At 35.9% G+C, this 21,305-nt stretch overlaps 1 protein-coding gene across 2 annotated transcripts in view; it reads left to right on the plus strand.

Moving 5' to 3' along the window:
- The first annotated feature begins 8,351 nt into the window (after window positions 1-8,351).
- Window positions 8,352-21,305, plus strand: part of LOC131079044 (uncharacterized) — a 171,900-nt gene continuing 158,946 nt past the window's right edge. The window contains exons 1-2 of one of the 2 annotated variants that reach the window (XM_058016924.2): window positions 8,352-8,780; window positions 8,873-9,219. In XM_058016924.2, the coding sequence (XP_057872907.1) occupies window positions 8,579-8,780; window positions 8,873-9,219 (549 nt within the window). In that variant the 5' untranslated portion in view covers window positions 8,352-8,578. The remainder of the gene's footprint in view (window positions 8,781-8,872; window positions 9,220-21,305) is intronic. The other variant, XM_058016932.2, reaches the window with a different exon arrangement.

Below are 21,305 nucleotides of genomic sequence, written 5' to 3' on the forward strand. Positions count from 1 at the left end.
CAAAGTCTAAATGGAGTAAAGAACTAGATCATAAGACACAGAGAAAAGGTAGTGGCAGAAATAACAGGGAATTTTTGGGTAGATGTTTTAAGTGTGGAGAAACTAGACATAGATTTTATGTGTAAGCAAGGAATAGAAAGGAATTGCATGGCAAATGAGGATCGGGAAGCTAGAGTTATCAGAGAGACTGTGTTAGAACTAGAGCAAGGAGAATCTCTAATTATCAGAAGAGTCTTGATGGAGGTTGAACAATCAAGATACCACCTACTCAAAGGAAGAATCTTTTTTGGACTATTTGCAAATCAGGTGGTAAGTGTTGTAAGGTTATTATGGATACTAGAAGTACTGATAAGTTGGTATCAGAGGAGATGGTAGTGAAGCTAGGTTTGATAAGGCTTGACCACCCTTGTCCTTACAAGGTGAGTTGGTTGCAAGATGATCAGAAGATAGAATTGAAAGATCAGTGTTTGGTAAATTTTAATATATCTTTTAGGGATGAGGTCTTATATGATGTTTGATCTATGAGTGCTTGTCATGTTTTGCTAGGAAGACCTTGGTAGTATGATAGAGGAGCTATTTATGATTGCAGGAGAAACCTGATCGCTATTGAGAAGGATGTGCATAAGTTCACTTTGGCTTCTTTGAAGGAGAACAAGAAGGAAGTGAAGAATTTGAGTCTTGTGAAGAATTGCAGTGCTGAGAAGTAGGTTGCAGAGGCTACACTGGATGATGACATGGATTTGCAGAAGGATCTAGTGGATAGGTCTGATAACAAGGTGGTACCAGATGGTAGAAAGGTTAAGGTGAAGGTGGTAGACATGATGATATCTCATGGTAGAAATAAGTCAAATTTTTAGAAGAAAGAGGGCAGTAGTCAAAGACACTGTGCAGGTATGAAGCAAGTAAAGGGAGATAAAGAAAAACAAAAGCTAGAGAATCTGGCTGAGGTTCTGGAAGAAATTAGGAAGAAGTTTGCATACAAAGAACACATTTGGATCAGAAATGAGCATGGGATTTATATCCCAAATCCTTTTCGATGTTCATGAGTTGCCTCTCATTTAACATCTCCTTCTACCTAGGGTGTCTAATGCGAGAGAATCCTTGGTCTATGAGCAATCTTGCATCAACCAAAAATATTTGCTTTTAGTTTTGTTCTTGTTGCACTTTCTATGTTACTTTTAGAATTTTCTAGTAGTTGTTTCTCTTTTGTTGCGGATCAGATTTTTGTTTTCTAGACTTGTTCTTGTTCATCATTCCATATTTCCAGTTCGTTTGGATTCTTTTCCGACAAGTTGTTCCTTCCGGAGTGTCTGTTTCTTGGTTCTGGAGCAGTTTTGAGCTTATCATCTATGTTGGAGATTTCTTCTCATGTGAAGCAATTTGTTGGCTTGTGGATAAATTTGGCTCTACACACAATCCTCTTAGGCTCTTGGTCGACCCTCCTTTGTGGTATGCACTTCATTTTTGCTCTTGCCGGATGAGATCTTCATGTTTTGGGGCTGACCTATTTTCCTTCCTTGGTAAATGTAATCTTTTGTGGCTAACCCGGATGTGTTCCGGATGGTATATATATTGTTGTATGTGATCCTTTGGGTGACAACAAAGTGACATGATGATCTAGGTTTATAATTTGTAATTTGGATACCTCTTGGAGGTCCGAATAGATTGTATTATGGCATGTCTAATGTGACTGGGCATGTTAGCCTGCATGTAACCCAAATATTACCGAGATGTTTTATGATGAATATATGGTGATGCAAATGTCAAAATTACTATTTTCTATGTTATGGTTGTTGCTTCCATTTTGTTACTCTTGTTGCATGATCTGTATTGTACTCTTTGAGGATCCTTCGGGTCATAACTGCGTCTCCATGCATGAATAACATAGTTGAATATGAAGCCCTAATCATAGGACTTCGTATTGCTATTCATTGGAAAATAACAAAATTACAATTCTATGGAGCTTTGAAACTTATTATTGTATACACATAAAAATGGCTATGAGTGACTAAATAAATATTATATATTTATTTAATAATTATTCTTCTATTAAAAAGTTAATTTGAAAAGATTAATTTACTTAATTCATTTCATGTCTTTCTATTAATTAATTTAATTGAAATATTTAATTAATTAATTCATCTATCCTATTCCTCTAATTAATTAAATATCTAATATTTAATTATTTTTTTAACCAAGTTAATTAAATATCTAATATTTAATTATCTCCTCCAAACAATTAAATATCTAATATTTAATGGTTATTCTCCTATCTTATAGTCTCAAATATTAAATAATTCTCAAAATTATTTAACCCGTTTTCCAACTCACCTTTCATCTCCACTTCATCTTCCCTTTGCCAACTCATCCATCATGTGGCTAAGGAAATTAATATTTCTTAAATATTAATTCATCATTTATCTTCAACTTCTAAATTTAATGAAAATTGTGTACGTACACATATTTCATAACCATTTCCTATATTCTCTCCAACACCCTCTACATCTTAGGAAGGACTTGAGTCCACTTGTCCTATCATGCCTAAATTTCCTCCAACCATCCCTAGATTCTCTCAGTCAACAACCTAGTTAAGGTGAGATGAGTGACACTTGTCTTCTCCTCCCCCCTTTCTCTCAACCTTCACCTTTGCTCACAACCATTCAAATCTGTAGATCTGATCATGACCGTTGATCTGAGTCACATCATCTCATCCTCTCAAAGTCCATAAAATCAAGAGCTTCAGTTGAGAGAGAGTTAGTCTTCAAATCAATTATATGCATCCGTGAGTTTTTGAAGCAAATAGCAAAATAGCAAATATCATATAGCATTATAGTATAATCATTTTAGCATAATCATGTAGCATTGCATATCATAGTATTAGTTAACTATCAGTTATCAGTCCATTCTGCATATGCCATCTTGGAAGCCATCAGTGCATTGTCTGAGAGCACACCATTTGCAACCAAGAACAGTGGAGTTAGGACACAATGAGACATAAACCATGAAGGTAATATTAGTATTTTATTTCGTATGTACTTCATGTAGTTTCATTGGTTGAGTTTGGATTTCCTGTAGCATTTCTATTTGTATTTTGTGAAACTAACTTATTGCAGGCAACATTCTGAGGATGAAATTCAAGTCGACACAATTATCAATTAGGTCAATGGCGACTATTCTACCAGGGATGATAATTTGATGCCTTACAAGCAGATGGTTGAATAATTAAAGCAACGCTTCAATCACATAACCTTTGATCAAATACTAAGGCTACAAAACAAAGCATCAGACGCAATGGCAACTGTGGGATGCCTTCTAGATATTCCAAATAATTAAACTTAGTTTGAGTTCATAGTGGAGCAATTAATGGTACCAAAAAACAAGATCCCAGCTTCTGAATATGTATGTGTGATAGTAGGACTTGATTCACCATAGTACAATAATGTATATACATACCTACATGACCAATACATGTCTTCTAATCTTTCAAAGAATCAACAAAAAACTCTAATACGACAAGCATATAGACATGCAATCATTACTAACACTTTGTACAAAAAGAGCTTAGATGGAACCCTTCTTCGATGTCTCAATTCTAAAGAAGTGCAATTATCCTTAAAAGAGGTACATGATGGGATTTGTGATTCTCATTCTCGTGGCCCTACATTAGCAAAGAAACTGTTGAGGACCGGATATTATTAGTTGACCATGGAGAAAGATGCTTATAAATATGTACAAAAGTGCAGATAGTGCCAAGTATATGAAAATTTGATTCACGCACCTACTCAGGGTCTTCGACTGATTACATCACCATGTCCGTTCTCATAGTGGGGACTAGATCTTGTAGGGAAAATCAATCCTACCTCTACTAATGGACACAAGTTCATTCTAATAGCCATCGATTATTTTACCAAGTGGATCAAGGCAAATCCCTCTCACTTATACCACTGGTAAGCAGATAGCAAAATTCATGCTCAATTATATCATTTTCCGATATGGAGTCCCAATGTGCATAGTTACTAATAATGGGCGCCCATTCAAGAATCAAGAGGTGTGTGAACATTGTGACCAATTTCAAATCCAACAACGATTTTCAATTCCCTATTACCTACAAATTAATGGTCAAGCATAGGCAACCAATAAAACAATGTAGACACATAAAATTGATTAAATTAATATTTAATTAATTATCCCTTTATCCCTTGATTAATTTAAGTAATCGTTTTATCCTATTAATATGATTAATTAATTAAATTACATTTAATTTATTATCTCTTTCCACATATATAATTAATTTATTAATTAATTATACATTTCTCATTTATCCTAAAGATTGATTTATTTCAATAAATCAAACTAAAACTTGGTCAACATTTCAACCTTCCTTCTAATCCCAATTAGTTAAAGTTCGTACAAATCTTCCTCGTGATATCTATCATTTAGCCTAATTAATATAGGCTTAACCACCATTATCATTTCTCTCAATTTAAAATTCTCCAGTCATCACATCCTCCTAACTTGTCCACTTGCACTATAACCCCTCATTACCTAACCTAATCACCCTCACTAATCATTTGCATAACCTTAAAAGCTACCCACTTTTGTCTATTCCTTTATTTTCCCAATACCTCTCTTCCCAAGGAATTTTTAATTCCTATTTTCCTTCCCAGGGAATTTTTTATTTATTATTTGTCTTCCCAATGGTCTTTGTCCTTTTTCCCCATATCCTTGAGGAGTGTTGAGTCAAAGGATGTCTTTATGGCTAAATCTCTTGGATCTCCCACTTGTCCTCTCCTCTTTCCTTCAATTTAAGCCCTTGATCAATCTTTAATCTTGATCACTCATTTACATGCCCCAAACTCTATAACTTAAGCCCTTCTCTCATCTATCTCTAAACATCCACTTTTTTCATACATACTCATGTTGGCCTTATATCTACTCATCATAGCACTATCACAATGCCATTTTAATTTCAAAGCCAAATCCATATTTCATCCACATCCACTTATCTATTTTTATGCTGCTATGCTAGTTAGAGAGAGTTCCACACTTACCCCATTTCTCTCTCCCACTCTCCATTAGTCAACTTTGGAGCTAGCAAAGTTCGTGGAGACGAGGAGGACAAGAAAGAGTTACGAGCAATGGGAGCTTCATGAGTATATTCTATTTATGTTATTTTGTTTCTCATAATTCTCTTGTTTTAATCTTTCTTGATATATCATTATGAATGGTTTTAGTTTATAATGATTACTAATCCAATACTAACCATTTTGAGTGAGACAAACAATACTGAAAATCTTGAAGAAAGTTGTCAATGAAGTAGGACGAGACTAGCACCTAAAGTTAAATCCTACACTCTGGGCCTACAAAATACGTGTGTGCACAACTATAGGCGTGGCACCATACCATTTGGTTTATGATTCTAAATAATTTTTTCCTATTGAGGTAGAATTACCATCACTAAGAGTCTCATTGAAACACATCATATTAGAGGAAGACTACAAAGTTGCAAGACTACAAAAGTTAGAACTGCTAGATGAGAAGCGATAAAGCACACTTAATCACTTACAAGGCTACCAAAATAGACTGAAAAGGAGCTACAACAAGAGGGTAAGACCAATAAAATTTGAAGTAGGAGATCTAGTTCTTAAAGAAAACTAAAGAAATCTAGCACAACGAGAACGAGTAGGTAAATTCAAACCTAGCTAGTTGGGTCCTTTTATAATAACAAGAGTAGTTGGTAACGGTGCTTATAATTTAACCACCATGGAGGGAGATCCACTCCCGGGTCCATGAATAACATTCACTTAAAAGATACTACATCTAATGGCTGGGCAGTTTAGGTTTCATTTTCACTGCATTTGCATATCATTTCCATTGCACCGCATTGCATATAATTTCTTGCAAGTAGCATCATAGTTGCATATTCATTTAATTTGCTTACACATTGCATCACATTCACATGTAGCTACATCAATAAAACAAGGTGATTATCTTAGTCGATCACCTATTTGCACATGAACAAAGCAAAGGTCATCTCATTTCTTAGATAATCATTCAGTAAGATTTCAAAACCTAAGGTCACTCACTTTCAACACCATCTTGTGGTTGGGCTTTGTCTATGTTTGGGTATAATTTTCGTTGTTGTGCCTTGTTGCCTAATTCAATCAATTGCTATATCTTACACATTAATCATTTTCTCTAAAATCATTATAGATACCATGGCTAGTGAAAAATCCAAAATTCTACTTCAGCGTCGTTGTAATTATCACACCCATGTAGGTTTCATTACTTACAAGCCAAGGCAAGAGTAAAAAGAAAGAAAAAGAGCTATGCCTAATTTACATATCAAAATACAAAGGCAAAAGAAAAAATAAATATAACTGAAATATCATGCATAAAAGTGCATTAAAATCTTGGCTACGGGAACATGCGAGTAACTCCATCGGGGCTATGGACACATGCTGGCAATGGAGCAATATTCGAGAGATTATAGTGATAATCTTGTCAGGGCTATGGATGTCTTCTAGTATCAAGGCTCCATCCAGGATGCTTTTGAATTCAAAATAACTCACATAGCTAGTATTATAGGTTTCCAAGGGTCTCTAATGATCTAAGAGTTGGAATAAATTCAAATGCACATACATAGGAAAGAAAGACCCAAAGTTTTGAGAATTAGCGAAATTTTTTTCTGCGTCTCCATTTACAAATCCTAGTCACTTTGTGTGTTAATTTGGATGGTCCAAGTGTTCTTGAGAATAGAATAACCCCTATCTCTGAAATGTTTTGTACCTTTAATCCAACAGGTGTATTACAAAGTGGTAGATGAATGTAATCCCCCTTGTTCAAAAAGAAGAATGCGTTTTCATTTGGCATATTGCACAAGCATAGTTTCATGTCAAAAATTTCATTATGTCTTTAGTTGATCATCATATCATAACAAGTCTTCATATTGGGGGCATATCTGAAAAAATCCCTAAAAAGTGGAAAAAGTCCTGAAAAATCCCTTAAAAGTGGAAAAAGTCCTGAATAAATCCCTTAAAAATTGGAAAAAGTCGTAAAAAAATCCTTAAAAACATATAGAGGGTCCTAAAAAAATCATACATAAACATTGAAAAGAAAACATAAAATTTAAAAACATTGAGAAAACATGAAATTAAAAACATCGAGAAGTGATTTAGTCTATGCTCTTTAAGAGGGGTCAATAGTTGTTGGGATTTAGTCTATGATAATTCATATTAATTATTGGCCCAAGGTTGAGAAGTGACTAGAGTATGAGAAAGCCCAAAACAATGATGAAATTTCATGGAGAAGTTGGGGTCTTCTAATCCACACCATGGGCCATCCACATGCTATCAACCATGAGCTTGATTTTCCTCAAGCTCGTTAAAGCATTTATTGTGTCTCCTAGTGGTAAAAAAAAATGTTTTAGTTTCATTTTATTAGCTACGTTTAATGATTTAGTATGATAGATCGAGGTTTTCAAATTTAGGGTGGGTGAGTGCACCAAAATACACCAATAGACATTCTACTTAAATACATTACAAATTGGATTTACATAATAGACACCTCAATAACCATATATATACATTTATTTAAGTTATATATATGTTAGTTAACAAATTCTTTATATGTTCATCAACACTATATTTTTGAAATATAAATTTAAATATGAAAACAAATTAATTACAAACATAGCCCATTTTCTCAATATAAATAGATCAATTCTAAAAATACAAATTCAACCTAAAATAAATCATAACTAGTTTAGATTTCTCAAATACATTTATCTAAAATACATCAAGAGAAGCACCTATACTTAAATTGTTATTGAGAGTAGATAGGCCTTTGATATCTCGTCGCGTATTAAGCTAGTAACATTGCAACATGACATATAAAGCATTAAATTACCATCATTTTTTAATTTGAATAAAATATTACTATGTTTTACAAATTATGATGCTAGTCATATTCATCTCTTAAACCGTCAAATAATTTAATTTTAATAAAATAATTATTTTCAATAATGTATTCATTTTTTATGTTTCTAAAGATTTGAGTCTTTCTTCACACAAATAATAATCATGTCCTTTCTTTTGATCTAATACTAATCATTGTCTTGAAAATCATAACAATCAACCATTTATTAAAATTTATCATTATAAATTTAATCTTAAAATATAATTTTAAATTAGAATGCTATCTATAATTTGTTATGTATGTCCATATTTTTTAATGATTTAATATATTATTATTATTGTTATTAATGTTCAATATTGTTAATGTGCGACCCACTTTTTCTAACGTATTCATTGATTATTTGCTGCTTTTATTTCCGTGTTTAATATTGTTGACGTGCCTATGCGACCCACTCTTTGTTGTTGGAATTTGTAACGATGAATTGATTATTAACGCATATGTGCTGCTTTAACATTTACTTAAAGACTACAAGCCAAGCTGTAAAGGAACAGTAGAGTAGGAGAAAGTTCCGGGTGTGAAGTGGGATCCCGAGAGAGCATAATATCCAGCTTTATTCCGGCAAAGACCAGCAGGAAATGAATGCGGTCGAGAGGGGAGGACGATGGAGCGACTGGGGTCTCAAAAATTTAAAGCCAGCGGAGTAGAACGAGCGAATTCAGGGAGGGAAAGAGAGAGGGCTAAGGGCAGTTGTTGCTGCAATGCACCTGCCTTGGCCTTCTTCTGCGGTTTCTGCCTCTCTTACCTGTTATTTGCTTTCACCACCTCTACCTTTTCATTATACTCACACAAAGACAAACACAATGGTACTCAATTGCTGCTTTCTTTTTCAATTACTCTGCACAGTGCATTCCACCTCAATTTCTGCTTCATTTCCTTACCCAAATCACACTTGCAGAGTCAAATTTGTGGATGAGGAGTGAATCTGTAATGACAGGGCCACAGGATGAGCAAGGCAGACGGGAAGAGAAGAAGATAGAGTTATTACAGTCTATGTGGGAAGCACATTATGTCAATCTAAAGAATAAGAGTTCATCCTTTTCTAAGGCGGTTGGACAAGTGCCTAAGGCACCCCACATACAGGATTGCGAAGCCTATGTAAACACCAGCAAACAATTGGACAGTGGTGGAGCACATTGGAGCATTTGGAAGGGGTATCTGGGAGTTGTTTTTTCGAAAGAACAAAAAGAAGACCCATTGCTGGTCGAGCCTAAAACCATACCTCTAGCTCCCTATCCTCCATGGGTAAGTGTACAAGCTTCACACGCTCTATCTTATCTTCCCATGAGATGATGGACAAAAGCTATAAATATAGGCGCTTTGGAGATTTGAAACATTTACCTTGGTAATTGAGAGTACTTTACTTCGAATTTTAGAGGTTTAATTTATAATAGTCGCAAGTTCGTTAGTGTGGTTTAAATTAACAACCTGTACCCAACTGACTACAAACAAATTAGTAATTAGACATTCTAATTATTTTAGACCTTGTGAATATCTAAATTTTGTACATTGTTAGTTACAAAGAGTCAAGTCCGGAACCGTATAAATTTCATAGAAGACAACGACTTTGCAAATCTATCCACAATGTGATCTGGAGCGGGGACGAACTGCATCTACACTTGATTGTTTTGCACCTTCTTTATGGTTTAGCGGCAATGAACCTCGATGTGTTTGGATCACTCATTCACGATGATATTCTTCACCATCCGTAAAACACTTATTATTGCAATACATTGTTGTTGGCTACTCAGAAGGCGAACCCATATCTCCAAGAATCTACAAAGCCGACTTGCTATGCTTTTTGTGCTTCCTAGTACCCCGTTCAGTGAAAGTACTTCTTCCAACCGTTCTTGAGCCCATGCCATAAACATAACCAATAGTTTGCCTTTCTCCAATCTGAATGTGAGTAACTAGTTAAGCATAAGTTGTCATTAATCTTGTACTCTAGTCCAAAGCACAAAGTATCAAGCACATATCTCAAAACTCTTTTTGTAGCCTTGCCTTCCAGTGTGTTTGTTTAGGCTCTGTCAAGAGCCTAAAGAGATAAATTCACATAATAGCTTAGATCTGGTTGAGTATTTGTGAAGATATAAAGCTCACAATCGGTTGTCTATAAAGGGGTTCATTTACCTTTTTCTGATGTATCACATTTGGAAAGTTGTAACTGAAGTTCCACTGATCTTGTAATTGTTTTGCAATTGGTCATTCTGAAATTTTCAATCAATTCCTTGGCATTTTTTTGTTTGGAAAACGAAATACGATTCTTTACCTAAGACAATGGTGCAGTAATCTGATGTCTTGTCATCTTGAAAGACTATGCAAATCCTTTATCATAGTTGAATCCAATGCTTCATTCGTGGGGTGATGACAAGGTCATCAACATATATGATCAAGATGACAATCCCTCCATGTTCTCTTTGTATGCACAAGTTGTAATCGAAAAGACTCGACACAAATTGTGCATATGGAAGTGTTCATTAATTTTGGTGTATGAGGTGCTTTATCAATGGACACACTTTCTGTTCATTTCTTTGAAGTGTGGATCCTTGGGTTGTTTCATGTACACTTTATTATAAAGAACCCCATTTAGAAATGCACTTTTCACATCCATTTGATGAATATGCCGTCTAAATTGTGTTGCAAATGAGAAAACAAGTCTTATGTGTTACATTCCTCTTTCAAATAATGGTTTTAATTTTGAATAATGCAAATGAGTGTATGCCGAACATTTATATTTTATTGCTTTCTTATGTGTTTGAGAAATATTAAGTATAAACTGATAGAAAGACATGATAAGATTGGTCTAACTATTTTTATGTAACCAAGTGGATGCAGGATAAGCTACACCCTCAGGAGGGAGGGAGAGTATCATCAAGGAGAGGATGAGGATTCCAGACTTTGGAAGAGACCAAACCTACCAACGAGCCTGAGTCTTAAGTTGTTAGAAATTAGTTGTGACCTTGGCAGTTAGGGTGGGTGGTTGTCTCACCTTGTCAGTTAGTTGGTAGTTTGTCTTTCGGGTGTCACTTAGGTTAATAGTGTATGTTTGTTGATCTTTGGGTTAATAATTATATTAAGATATAAAATGAATCAAAATTATTTTCAACAAATAATCTTATCAATTAATACATAGATGCATGTTCAGTTATGAGTACATATAACATATGTATATGAATATATGTATCGGCCAATTATGGAAGATGTATGAATATACATACACACACGCATATAGATATATGTATAATATATGGCTCATAATGAGGGTATATATATATATATATATATATATATATATATATATATATATATATATATATATATTTTGAGGGAGATAATAATAATATCTTAATAATGGATTAATTTCATTTCATAATAGGCAGTCTTAACTGATGCCTTGCTTTGATTTAATATTTTGTGAGGCCTTGCATTTGATATATTCTTTTGTGAGAGGCGTTTTCACCTTGCTACCACCTCATGGGAGTGCAGCTTCTTGCCTCTACGTTTTACTTTTCTTGTGATCGTAAAACATTGCATCAGTTTTTTTAAAAGAGCTCATGGCCTTCGAAAGTGTGCTTTTCTTTTCATCATTTTTCTTGAACAGCAAGAAAACATCTGCATAATCTTAGTGGAAGAATCCACATTCATTCTGCTATTTTCTTATCATAGTATTCAACATTTGGTAGTCGGAATAGGAGGAAACAAAGATTGTTCCAAACTCTCTTCTATCGTAGCCTTGCATTGCATTCGTGGGGCATTTCCTTCCTCGTCTCATCACCTCATGAGGCATGTATCTATTTCATATCTGATTGAAATGCATAGATTAATTGTGTATTACTATTTGATAGTGAAAATATTACTCATTAAAAGAAAAATCGAAAAGAATCGAAAAGTATCTTTCTTTGTTAGCGGTGAACATACTATCATGCATAGCTGTGATTATTCTGTCTTGCATAGCTGTGTATATTCTGTCTTGAGTAGCTGATGTATAATGCATAAGAAAAAGGTCGTTTGTGTACTTGTGCCATGGTATGTTGAACAACATTCTTGTGAATCTAATCAGTAGATTAAGTAAGGTCATTTATTTGATTTAATATAAACAAATAGTTACTCATGCTATAAGAATCCAATATTCAGTACAGTTGAATCAGTTATGATCTTATAATTCAGCAAATGAAAAATAGATGTACTAAACAACATAACGCAGACTGTTATGGAATATTATCGACATTTATGTAGAAAAGAATCTCAGTGAAATACATGTATGAATATCTGAATCTTTTAAGACTATTACATAAGGTCATGTGTTAACTTGAGTAGTTGATCTTGAGGTTAATGATGAATTGTTTGGATCTACCCTCGGGTCAGTTTTATATGGGTTACAATTATTGTGTGGTTGGTTAATGCCATAATATCAAGAAGGTTGTTATGGTCGTTAATGCCATAATATCAAGAAGGTTGTTATGGTCATTAATGTTAGTAGACATAAGACTTGATGAAATGAGATATTCACAATCCATAGATTATCTGTAAGAGCTTCTGGAAGCGATTGTGTGCGAGTTTTTGATCAACATTTCGGATCACACTCCGTGATCCATCATGAGGATGAAAGCGCTCTCATTCATCTTGATGATGGATCACGGAGTGTGATCCGAAACGTTGATCAAAAACTTGCACACAATCGCTTCCAGAAGCTTTTACAGATAGACATAAGACTATTGGATAAGAGTCTAGTGGGTTAGTTGAACTTGTATGATTTGTGAGTTAGTTGTACTCTAGTATGAACAAGTTGAGCAAGGGTGAAGTCTAACAACACTTTTGTGCACTTTTAATGAAATCTTGGCCAAGGTGGCGTTGCATTTAGCACGCGACCATCAGTTCACATGAACTAGATACACTGTTGAGTCAGATGGTAATATTAGTTAGGAGGTACCTATAGTGTGTGACAGACTAGTTACGTGTAGGTTCTAAACACCAGGCTCAGATGGCAAAGTTGCAATTAGGTCTAATCCTTAGTCTGCTACCCTCGCAAAGGGTCGGGCCCTTACAATTGAAAGAGGCACGAGAGACTATCAGGTCCATGGTTGGGTGGAAAAGCCCTTGATGATGCTCTCCCTCTCCTCGATTATGTCGAGGTTTGTACAAGTTATCAGAAGGAAGCTTAATGAGTTACATTCTCTGAACTCTTATCTATTTCTTTGATAGAGAAAAATTATTTATTGAAGCTCTTTCTTGTTTTAAGCATATGAAGATTATTTCTTAACTGCTCTTGTAGTTTAACTACTTTCAGTTGAATAAGTTAGTTTTCATTTTCAGATGAAAAGCAGGCAGTTAGTTATTGATCATTTTCAGCTGAAGTTGATGATAGTTGTTAATTCATTTATTTAATGATAAGTTAGTTCTCTGTTTTCTTTATTTAAGTTTAGTGGTTGTTACATAATGTCTTATTATCTTAGCTGTTGGGACTGAAGTCTCTTTATAGTCAATTCCTTCTTGTTGATGTAAATTTTTGCAACCAAAGGAGTTTTGTGTTTATTAATGGTGACATCTTTCTTTTATTTTGTGTGAGGGGGGTTTCTTCCTAGATGGCAGAATGACAAGCACCCAAGTTTGATCATGCATTGCTTAGTCCATTCTTTTGAATGAAAAGCCTTGTTGATAGAATTGGATTATGAGGAATGAACCACATAACTCATTAATGCTAGAGTTACTTATTCTTGGGATGACGTTTTTTGATGCTCCACATTTTCTTGCACCTTCCAAGTTGGTCTTTGTGCTGTTGTTGAGTGATGAGTTGTCAAAGTTTCAGTATTTGGTGTTTATAATCTGAATATTCCCCCCTCCTGTAGATTGCTTTCTGGTTGGAACTAACCTTTTTTCAAGATCACTATCTACTTCCTCTTCTTCTTCCTTGTATTTTTTACTGTTTCATTGGTCATCTTCTTTAGGAAGAATTGCCAAAGAGAGACATAAAATTTCCACAATCCATAATATTGGTTTGAATATATCTGGAGTAGGTTTTGTAAACTTTTTCTTCATTAACATTTTGGATCACACTCCATGTACCATCATTAGGATGAGATAGCAAGAGAAGAGAAAATTATGGATCGTGGAGTGTGATCTGAAACTTTGATGAAGAAAAATGTTTACATAGTCTAATCCAAAAATATTCAAGCTAGAATTGTCCATGGCATTGTATCTGTACCTTCAACAAAGACCATATTTTGCATATATACACTTCTCATATCTTTCCTCAAGATTCTTTTGCTTCGTCAGAATGAAGACGTAGGATGTGCTCCCAAATATTTTGTGGTGATTAACTTGCCTTTTATTTTGACCATGCTTCTTTAGGAGCAACACCGCTCAAATGTTTTGTCGGTGCTTTGTTGAGTAAATACATTATTGTATTCATTGCTTAGGCCCAATAGCATTTGTTCATGCCTTCCAACATGCATCTCATCATCTCATTTCTTTCGGCAACTCCATTTTGTTGGCGAGTGGGAGCAATACTTAGTTATTGATGATGTATACCCTTTTGAGAGCTAAAATTGTCAAACTTTAATATGCAGCACTCTCCCTTTTCCTTACAAGCTGCACTCTCCTCTAGAAATCTTTAATTCCAATTAGGGTAGAATGAAATGGGACTGGTATTCCTGTTGTAATATCTACTTTTATTTCTTCTTTGTCTAAAATAGCAGTATCTGCTCACCAATATGCTGGGATTTCAAGAAATAAAAAATAAAATGGCTTAAGCTGTCCAAAATATCCTCTTGATCTTGTTCAATCCAATTCAAGTTAGGATGAAGCACATTAGCATTTCCATCACAGATGATCATTTGCTACAATAGGTGAACAACTGATTTTTCTTGTGCACCATAGTGGGTACCAAAAACTGCCAGCAGTTTAATTTGACTCTTTCAGGAGAAGACAAGATGAAATAGTGTGTAATTATATTCCTTTATTCTCAAATTGGAAGGTGAAGCTCCTTTGTAGAAAAAAAACCTAAAACCCTAGAACTCTAACCAACAGAAACAGCTTGTCAACTTCAAGTAGAGCACAAGGCTTATCGACACTTATATACAAGGTAGGATTTTAAAGTATTTAATCTTGAAAGCAAACAATCTAAACAACTAACAAGTATTCACACTATCTTGCTAAATACAGAGACTAAATAGCATATGTACAACACAAGAATTGAATTGGATTAAACATACACAAGATGCTATGAATCAGATATAATGATTTTTATTTAAAGCCATAAAACTCAAAATAATGAATTTACTTCAATACAAAACTTGCAATAACTTTCAACACTGTTTGACTCATAAAATCACAATATCACAACATCACATAAGTGGGCTTGAACAACAATTTTAGAAGCAAGTAGACATGAATTACTATTAGCTATCTGAGTGCATAAAACGCTTATTCATAAGGCTTTACAATGTTTTAGATCCTTCATTGATGTAATTTATAAATAAGTGTTTACTACTTTATTTCCTATGCCTAAAAAATAGTTTGTTTGCAAGCAAAAGCAAGTTCTAAATACAAGGTTGTTTGAAAATTTGTATAATCTAAAAGACAATAAATCTTCAAATAGCTTTCTGCAAAAAATATAAAATCTCAAAAATGAACCTTCCAAAAGATCATCTAAAAGTAGCTGTCCAATAATAACAACGGCAAAAAATAACCATTCTGAAAAATTGATGCTCCTCTTAGTGATTGAAATTGACAAATCACCTGATGACCATTGACAAGTAACCCAACAACCATTGACGAATCACCAAACAGTGTTGCTGACTTGAATATGGTTTATTACTGAAAATGTACTTACAAGTACTAGCCAACTCAAAAATTTGCAATAATTAGTGATTTGAAACCAAAGACCTTATCAAAGATGACCATGGAAATCTACCCTTAGAACAATCATTTACCAAAAAATTGCAAAAAGTTATTTACAAAATCTTAGGTGCTGTTTTTTGAGAAAAATGTGTAACTTAATATCTTAGAAGCCTTGAAATATATCCACCTTCATACCTTAGGCAGCTTGAACAAAAATTGGGAAGACTTCTATGCTAGGCGTGTTGTTTATTGTTTTTACTTTTTTGGATGACTGAAAATTGATTGAAAACTGTTGTAGTGAAATTGCCTTAACTGATTTTGACAAGTTTAAACTTGTAATTCCAGCAAACAGTTAACATAGAATGACAGAGTTTTAATGATATTTGCAAACAAGAATGATTGAGGCATCAATTTAACAGCAACAGTAAAAAACTCTTGAGCAGAAACAGAATTTCAAATAGCAGGCTTGCTCTTAGTGAATCAGTTCAACATCTCCAGATTTATACATAGACATGGGAATAAAATCTATCAGACCTTTCATTTGCTTCTTCCTGTGAATAGAGTTTCCAGTCGACAAAGCTAAGGATATAAGTCTGTGTTGGAAGGCGCTGGACTTATATAGATTTTGCCAATAACATTCACCATTCACTGTTGGCGCTGTTGAACTACTTGCTACTGTCTTGATTGCATCTGTGTATTCCACACCTGTATCTGTGGGCCCGTACACAAAATTCACAACTATAAGCTTTCAGAAAAGACTAACAAGGGCTGTAGTCTCCCGTGAACTCCTGATGATAACCCATTTTCATGTGAGACTAGCTGCTCCAAAGCTGCCAGTATTTTCCTTAAACGGAGATTGCCCAAAGAGAATCCTCATTTCCCTAAGCACTTGCCATCTGGTGAAGTTGGAGGGAGAATGTCAAACTCTATTGCTTCTCAAGCCCATAACACAAGACTTGTGAAGTTGGGGGGAGAATGTCAAAACTCTATTTCATCTCAAGCCCACAACACAGGACTTGTTAAATTGGGGGGAGAATGTCAATACTTTGTTGCATCTCAAGCCCACAACACAAGACGGGTTTCATGCTATCAATCTTTACGCATTTCCTCTTGCAGGATTTGGGGGAAGATGTAAGGGGTGACTTGACTCCTCAATTGTAAGTACCCGCTTTTGGGTCACTTATGAGCCCCTCGCAACCCATCTCTTACTCTTTAGGACCTTTCCCATAAGAGAATTACAAATAGCATTTAGCATGCATGCGAAAACATGAAGTATACATATGGATGCATGAAGACACTGAGCATACACAACATATACATTTGTGCAGACACAGAGCATGCACTTTAAAATACAGAGCATACACAAGGTATATACTGTAAGAACCCTTGAAGGTTCTGTTGCTGTTCTTTTTTGTGTGATTGTTTTTGAATAATTTTTAAACATAAATTTAAATAAAATAACAAGGAAGAAATCTGATCTCTACCAAGTAACTTCACAATATAAACAATGCTGGAAAAAAAACAAGAAAGAACCTGATTTTTCCTCCCAACAGCCAGTAGATTTATTGCTATGAAATTGCGTCACAAATTCGTTGCCCAGAAACCATAGATCCCCATCCTCCTTTGGATTTTACAATTTTTGAAACCCTTATAATAAAATCGCAATTTCTTGGAATTTGCGCCAAGTTTGATGAGGCCTGCAAATACTTGTTGTGGCTGTCCTAAATACTGCTGCTCCTCTGCTGTAACCCTTCTCTCTGATTCTGCATTATAATCCCTTCACTATCTAATCCAATCTTCACCAAATTTCTCCAACTGAAGCACAAATAGAGTCCCAATATAGAACCCTCCAATATTCCAAGTTCGCTGGGTATTTCACCAGTTCAGATGGAAGCACAGAGAAGAATCTTTGTTCTCCAATGGCGGCTGCAAGTAGAAACCCTTGGTCTCCAAGCAAGAGCAAAAATCAATTCAAGGTTGTCAATAATCAATATCCTCCTCAACAAAGTCTCTCTCCCTCCTTTTAACGCCTAACTTAGGGTTTTAGCGTAGCTCCCCAAAAGGTACGATTTCCATCATTTTAATCATTTAAATGATTAACATTTAATAATATTGAAACTATAGTCCATGGAAAAATATTTCCTAGTTCAACTAATATAAAAAGTGGCCCCCTTTCAATGATGAAAGACCCTTTCACTTAAGTGATTTAATATTAAGTAATTTGGACTTAATATTAAATCATTAACCATTTAATTAATATCAATTCGCTGTAAAATTCATAACTCCATCAATACTATGAATCTGGCTACCCCGTCTGAAATAGGAGTCGGTACAATTATTCCCCATGTAACAAAAACATACTGCTAAAAATAGCAATTTTCAACCAAATGGAGTCTAAAACATCCTTGAATACCAAATCAAAGGCACTGAGCTCAGCGGAAGACAAATCACTAGACAACCAACTCCTTCTGTGCCCAAACTGACCCCCTATCCATTTGTGTTAGCCTACGAGGGTCCAATAATAGGCTAAACCACTGCTAGACTGAAGTCTCTAGCTAGAAGGGAACATGATAGTTTGCCCCTCCTGAAATTGCTTGTCCTCAAGCAATCTCAACTCAGGATGCTGTAAGATCTCCTCGCTCTCCCAGGTAGCATCCTCAACCGGCATGTCCTTCCATTTCACCAAGTACTCGGTGATGGTACGTCTCTTGAACTTCCTCTCTCTGAACTCAATGATAGCCTTAGGCACCAAAACCAACTTCCCCTCATCATCTAGGGGTGGAAGCACTATAGAAGGAATAATATGGTGTCCTAACGCCTTTTTGAGACATGACACATGAAAAATATTATGCACCCTACTCTCTGCCGGCAAATCCAACTCATAAGCCACCCCTCCAACTCGCCTGATCACCCTGAAAGGTCCATAGTAACGCGGCTTAAGCTTTTCGACACCACTCTTTTTTAGAGTGGACTGGCAGTAAGGTTGTAGCATCAAATATACCATATCCCCTACCTCAAAAGTCCGCTCAGTCCGATCTGCAGACTGCTTCTGCTGATTCTGCCCCTTAATGATATTTTCCTTAAGAGCCTTTACGATGTCCTGGCTCTCCTATAATAAGTCTCCAGCACTAGGCACTCTACTATCTGATAACAACAGATCCATGAAACTGGGTGCCTCATATCCATATAATGCCATGAAGGGTGACATCTGGATAGACATGTGGTAAGTGGAATTATAACAATACTCACATAAATATATCCACTTAACGCAAGCCTTTTGCTGCCCTGCTATGTAGTTCCTGAGGTATTCCTCCACCCATTTATTGACTATCTCAGTTTGTCCATCCGTCTGGGAGTGGTAGCTAGTACTCGGAGTGAGCTCTGTCCCGCACAACTTGAATAACTCCTACCAGAAGTGACTCATAAACCTGCTGTCCTTGTCGCTGACAATGCTCCAAGGTAAGCCATGCAACTTGAATACCTCCCTAAAGAATAAGTTTGCCACTTGTGTAGCAATGATTGGAAAGAAGTGGGCAAACTTTGTAAGCCGATCAATAACAACATATATACAGTTTCTGCCTTGGGCTCTCGGCAATCCTGTGATGAAATCCATGGACAAACACTCCCACTTCCTATCAGGAGTCGGAAGTGGCTGAAGTAAACCGGCTGGACAAGAGTGTTCCTGTTTATTCTGCTGGCAAGTAGGACACTCTCTAACATACTGTAACACCTCAACTTTGAGCCCTTTCCAAGAAAAGCGCTCACGAATCTGCCGGTAGGTTTTATAAAAACTTGGATGTCGTGCCATCGGTGAGTCATGATAAATCCTCAACCCCATCCTCCTCACCTCTGATCCTGGCACCAAATAAATATGCCCTTTGTAAATGATGAGCTCATTCACAAGGGTGAAATCACTATCCTGAACCGATCCATCTATGAATCCTGATGCCCATGTATCCTTTGCATACTCCACAAAGATCAAATGTCTCCAGTCCTCCGATATATCTGTCATCAAACTCAAATGGGGTCTGCATGACAAGGCGTCTGCTACAACATTCTGTGTCCCCTTGAAATAGGTAATATCAAAGTCACATGACTGTAATTTACTCACCCATCTCTGCTGCCTGTCATTGAGATCTCGCTGCCCCAGGAAATGTTTTAGGCTGTTATGGTCTGTTTTAATGCAAAATTTGCTGCCCACTAAATATTGCTTGAATTTGGCCAAAGCATGCATTATGGCCAACGTTTCCTTATCATAAATACTGAAGCTCCTTTCAGGTCCCCTGAGCTTCCTACTCTCATACACAATCGGGTGCTTGTCCTGCATAAGCACCGCTCCAATGCCCTCACTAGATGCATCACAATGAAGCTCAAATGGTTTGCTGAAATCCGGTAAAGCTCACACTGGACAAGAAGTCATCAACTCCTTGAATTTGTCAAAACACTCCTACACCTTAGGAGTCCATATGAAAGCCCCCTTTCTCATCAAATCCGTCAAGGGTGCTGCATGCCTAGAGTATCCACTGACAAACCTCCTATAGAACACACACAACCCCAAAAATCCTTTCAACTGTGTAAGGCTCTGTTGTGACCTTTTCACACATCACCCCATTGCTAACAGGGACCCCCTCTTTTCCAGCGTCCTGCGTTGTTAGGTTAGGGTTTTGGCTGCTTAGTGGGCAATTTTGCGTTTCCCGTGCCCGAGTCTCAGAGTTTTGATCATGCCTAGTGCTGTCTAGGGTTTTTTGAAGTTATAGGATCAAGTTGCAAAAGTTGATATTTTAAATGATCCTAAGTTTTGTCTAAGTGTTTAACCATTTGAGCATTAAACGTGTTCTTAAACACGCGCATCGGTGATTTTAAGGTGGCAAGGTGTTCACAGACCTTTTGGAGTTGTTTTCTCGCTCCTAAGGTATTATTTAAGTTGGTTTCGCACTTTATTCCAATATTTTCCTAGCATTTTGCTCATATTTTTGGGAAATTAGTCTAAGTCTAGTCTAAATTTAATGTTTCTAAGTGATTTTGAGTGGTTAAAATGATAAAATCCTAAGGGAAATCCTTATTCCAAGGGTTAAAGGGTCAAATTCCATGCTAGAGGCGTTTTTCCTCTCACATTCCAGACTACCCAACCCATTCCCCCACTCAAAATCCATACTACACATGGGTTTCCCTTGAAATCCATACTGGCTACTATTTTCCCCCACTTTTTATCCATACCCAAGTCGATTTTCCCCTGGAAGTGCTAAAATTTGGCTAAGTGTCAGGATTTATCCAGACTGCCATCGATTTTCCACCAGGAGTGCGGACTGGAGTGCAGAACACGTTAAGGATGATTCCATGCCTGGGTCGATTTTCCACCAGGATATTTGTGACAACTAAGTGAGGATTTTTGTCTGGATTTTTATCCAGACAGACATCAATTTTCCCCTGAGAACATTTTGTAAGGATTTTTGTCCGGATTTTCATCCAGACAGGGATCGATTTTCCACTGG

The sequence above is a fragment of the Cryptomeria japonica genome, chromosome 8, assembly GCF_030272615.1.
Source record: "Cryptomeria japonica chromosome 8, Sugi_1.0, whole genome shotgun sequence".
NCBI classification, from domain to species: Eukaryota; Viridiplantae; Streptophyta; class Pinopsida; order Cupressales; family Cupressaceae; genus Cryptomeria; species Cryptomeria japonica.